General features: G+C 60.3%; 1 protein-coding gene across 1 annotated transcript; it reads right to left on the minus strand.

Annotated features, from left to right (window-relative positions):
* LOC148164150 (class I histocompatibility antigen, Gogo-B*0201 alpha chain-like) lies at positions 1-3474 on the minus strand. The gene is made up of 8 exons (XM_088024083.1): positions 3356-3474; positions 2802-3071; positions 2323-2598; positions 1439-1714; positions 1209-1319; positions 742-774; positions 557-604; positions 1-425 (listed from the first exon to the last, which is right to left on the minus strand). Exons 1-8 carry the CDS (start codon positions 3426-3428, stop codon positions 421-423), a joined length of 1092 nt encoding a protein of 363 aa, XP_087880209.1. The 5' UTR covers positions 3429-3474; the 3' UTR covers positions 1-420.
* Between the last annotated feature and the right edge of the window lie 495 nt (positions 3475-3969).

The following is a 3969-nucleotide window of genomic DNA, read 5'->3' on the forward strand; positions in this document are numbered from 1 at the left end:
TCTGGAAGGTTCTCAGGGCTTCATTTATTTGCTGTCTCAACATTACAAATTTCCTCTTTTATTACCTCATCAGCCCCACATGTCAAGAATTAGGAAAGAAAACTTATATCTGGATTCTAATTTTCGTAGGGAAATAAGTCATTAGTACTCAGCCCAACGTGAAATAAAGTCAGGGATGGAGATGGTCCAGCCCCGCCTCTGCTGGAACAGGAAAGCACATCAGAGAAGAGAATGCAAATCAGCATAGGCAGGGGTCGTGGTTGTTAGGCGGGCAAATCTCCTCATGTCCCCACATTATGCTCATAGGAACACAGACACATCTGACACCTTTTGCGGAAAGAGAAGTCGGGGGTTGTTGATGTCACCAAGTGGGGGTGTGAACACATCTTGCATCACTCAGTCCCCGCAAGGCAGCTGGTCTCACACTGTGAAAAAAAATCATGCACCCATTCAGGTCAGTGACATAAGTGCGGACATTCTGGACAGCACCCCCCACCATGCTCACACTGTCCCTAGTGCCCTAACCCTCCCGCACTCGGGGTCTCCAGGGTCTCACCTTGAGGAGCCGTGAGAGACACATCAGAGCCCTGGGCACTGTCATCACCTGGGGGAGAACAAACAGGCCGCGGTCAGAGCCCACCGGAGAGGAGACTAAAGGAGGAGCTACGGGGTGGGCGGGCTCCCCGTCGGGCTCTGTCTACACTATCTCAGGGTGTCAGGGATCACTCCCTCCACACTTACCTGCAGCATGAGAGTAGCCTGGTCCTTTCCCTCCTGTGGGAAGAAAATATCATGTCAGAGGCCAGAACAGGGCTGGGCCATGAGATCCTAGAGGAAGCTCCTAGTCCTGGTCCTAAATGAAGTTTGCAGAGTTGTGATTGAAGACCCAGGACACGATCAAGAAACATGAAGATAGAGGGGTGGGGTCACTGGACCACCTGACTGGCTGGAGGTCTGACCTCAGCAGGGCCCTTTCTCTGTCCTGTGACTGCTGGGAATCAGGTCCCCATCACCAGAGTTACCCAGATGACAATCTGTCCTTCATTTTCACAAGTGTTTGCTACAGAGTGAGCGTTAGTGGTCAGCTCCAGCGTGGGCAAGTCCATGTGTGTGGATGGGACTTCCCAGTAACAAGGCAGGATAGTCTCCTGTGTAGGAAACCCCCCAGAGGGACAAGAAAACTCAGATCCCCCCACTCCATTCCCTACCTGAGCGCTTCTTCTTCCAGATCACAGCTCCAATCAGGGCCACAGTGACCGCAAGGAGAACCACACCAGCAATGATCCAGGTGATAGGGATGGTGGGCTGAGGCGGCGGCTCTGGAAAGGGAAGGGAAGGTGAGGGGCCCGGAACACTGCAGGAGTCCTGACCCTGCTGAAATTCTCCAGAAGGCCTTCTGCTTTCCCTGAGTAGAGGCTGTACCCCAAACCTTCCTTACGCCATCTCAAGGTGAGGGGCTCGGACAGCCCCTCATGCTGCACGTGGCACGTGTATCTCTGCTCCCGTCCAGAAGGCACCACCACGGCCGCCCACTTCTGGAAGGTCCCATCTCCTGCAGGCCGGGTCTCCACAAGCTCTGTGTCCTGGGTCAGGTCCTCCCCATCCCGCTGCCAGGTCAGAGTGATCTCCGCAGGGTAGAAGCCCAGGGCCCAACACCTCAGGGTGACTCTTTGGTCAGAGATGGGGTGGTGCGTCATGTATGTTTTGGGGGGTTCTGAGGAAAAAGAACAGAAAATCCACACTTGGGTTTACCTTTATGGGCACTGAAACGGCATTCCTGTGACCATCCTGAGGTGGGCCCAGCAATTGGTTTGGATGGAAGAAGCACAACGCCCAGTTACCAACCTAGCCTTTGGGATCTCCTAACCCTGGAAAGTTCTAGATTCAGGGTGAGAGTCCAGGGTAGGAGGCGGCAGGTCTAAGTGAGTGAGCACACTAAGGGTCCTGACTGTGGTGGAGGGTGAATCAGTCAGAAAACCCGGGGTCAGACCTACAAAGATGTTGTCATTGGAGAACAAGGCCTTGAGAGGGAAAGTCATGGTTCCCAAGGTGGCTGCCAGCGTTAAAGGGAACCGCTGATGGGTTATTTCAGGGACGGTCTCCACCTGCCTCCTGGGAGAGACTGGGTTCCTCCACTGCCCCTTAGCGAGAAGCGGCCCTCTGGGTGAGGCCCTCTCTAGTAGGGACATGAACACGCGGGCGGATCTCCGTCTCCCCACCCGTGGGAGGGCCGCTGTTCTGACACTGAGTCCATTCTCCCTTCCTGGTGGGAAGCCAGCCCCAGTGGAGGGGAGACCAGGGAGGCCCCGCGGCCCCTGGTACCTGCGCGCTGCAGCGTCTCCTTCCCGTGCTCCAGGTACCTGCCGAGCCACTCCACGCAGGTGCCCTCTAGGTAGTTCCTGTCCTGCTCCGCCGCACCGGCCGCCTCCCACTTGCGGCGGGTGATCTGCGCCGCCGTGTCCGCCGCGGTCCAGGAGCGCAGGTCCTCGTTCAGGGCGATGTAATCCCTGCCGTCGTAGGCGTCCTGACTGTACCCGCGGAGGAGCTTCCCGTCGGGGCCCACGTCACAGCCGTACATCCACTGGATGGTGTGAGAGCCTGGCCCCGCCCGACAGGCAGGGGATTAAGTCCAAACAGAAAGTAAAACCGCCTGAAAGTTCCCGCGGGTTCGTCGGGGTCAGGGGTCGGGGCCGGGGGTTCCCTCAGACTCGGGGTGGCGCTCGGCCCCGGACACTCGGGGCGACCCCGGCCCGTCCGTGGGGATGGGGGTCGTGAGCGGGACCCGGGCCCGCGTCGCTCACCGGCCTCGCTCTGGTTGTAGTAGCCGCGCAGGGTGTTCAGGCCCACTCGGGAACTCTGTGCGTTGCTCCTGGCGATCTGCGTCTGCCGGTCCCAGTACTCCGGCCCCTCCCGCTCGATCCACGGCGCCCGCGGCTCGTACCTCAGACTGACAGAGTCGCTGTCGAACCGCACGAACTGCGTGTCGTCCACGTAGCCGACGCTGACGAAGCGGGGCTCCCCGCGGCCGGGCCGGGACACGGCCGTGTGGAAATACCTCAGGGAGTGGGAGCCTGCGGGCGCGGAGGGGCTGAGACCCCGCGCGACCCTCCTCGCGGCGCGGGGCCGGCGCCCAGGGGGAGGCGGCCGGGAGGGCAGGGGGAGGGGCACCGAGGGCGGGGGAGCAGGGCGGAGGCGGGGAGGGGCGGGGAGCACAGGCCGTGGCGGGGCCGGGGGCGGCTGGGGGGCTGGGGCGGCGGCGGCGGAGAGGCGCCTTCCCTGGGGGTCCCGCGTCCCCGCCCCGCGGTCCCCTCGCTCCCGCCCCGCAGAGGCCCTTTCCTCCCGCCGCCGCACTCACCCGCCCAGGTCTCGGTCACGGCCAGGGCCCCCGACAGCAGCAGGACGAGGGTTCGGGGCATCACGACCTGCATGTTCGCGGTCTGGGGACACTGTGAGTCGCAGCTGGGCTCGGGGTGCGGAGACTTTATAAGCCGGAACCGCGGTGCCGCTGATTGGCTTTTCCAGAAACCCGACACCCAATGGGAATGCGAACCGGCGCCTTGTCAGGAGTCCCCAGGCAGGAGGACCTGACACAGGTTGTGAGACGGGGAAGTGAAACCGGGGAGATGGGGACTCCCCGGCCCTGGCCTTCCCCACCCCAGACACCGCCCTGGGGCCTGAGACCCTGAGAGGCAGGCCCAGGGACCTGGGACTTTGCCCCGACCCCTCACCTACTGCACGACGCCCTCTTTGTCACAGTCTCCCCGAGTCGTGGCCCAGGAGCTGTGTGAGTCAGTGATTCTCAAACATCGTGTTCTCAGGATGTCTATACAGTCTCACAGATTACTGAGGATCCCAAGGATATTTTGGGTCTGTGGGTTTATATCTCTCGGTATTTACCAGAGTAGGAATAAAACAGCGTTTAAAAATTCATTAATTTCATTTAGAATCATATTAATAGCCCATGGCATG

Source organism: Eumetopias jubatus, unplaced genomic scaffold (genome assembly GCF_037043125.1).
Source record: "Eumetopias jubatus isolate StellerSeaLion01/CBP00866 unplaced genomic scaffold, mEumJub1_p1.0 scaffold_6, whole genome shotgun sequence".
Lineage (NCBI taxonomy): Eukaryota > Metazoa > Chordata > Mammalia > Carnivora > Otariidae > Eumetopias > Eumetopias jubatus.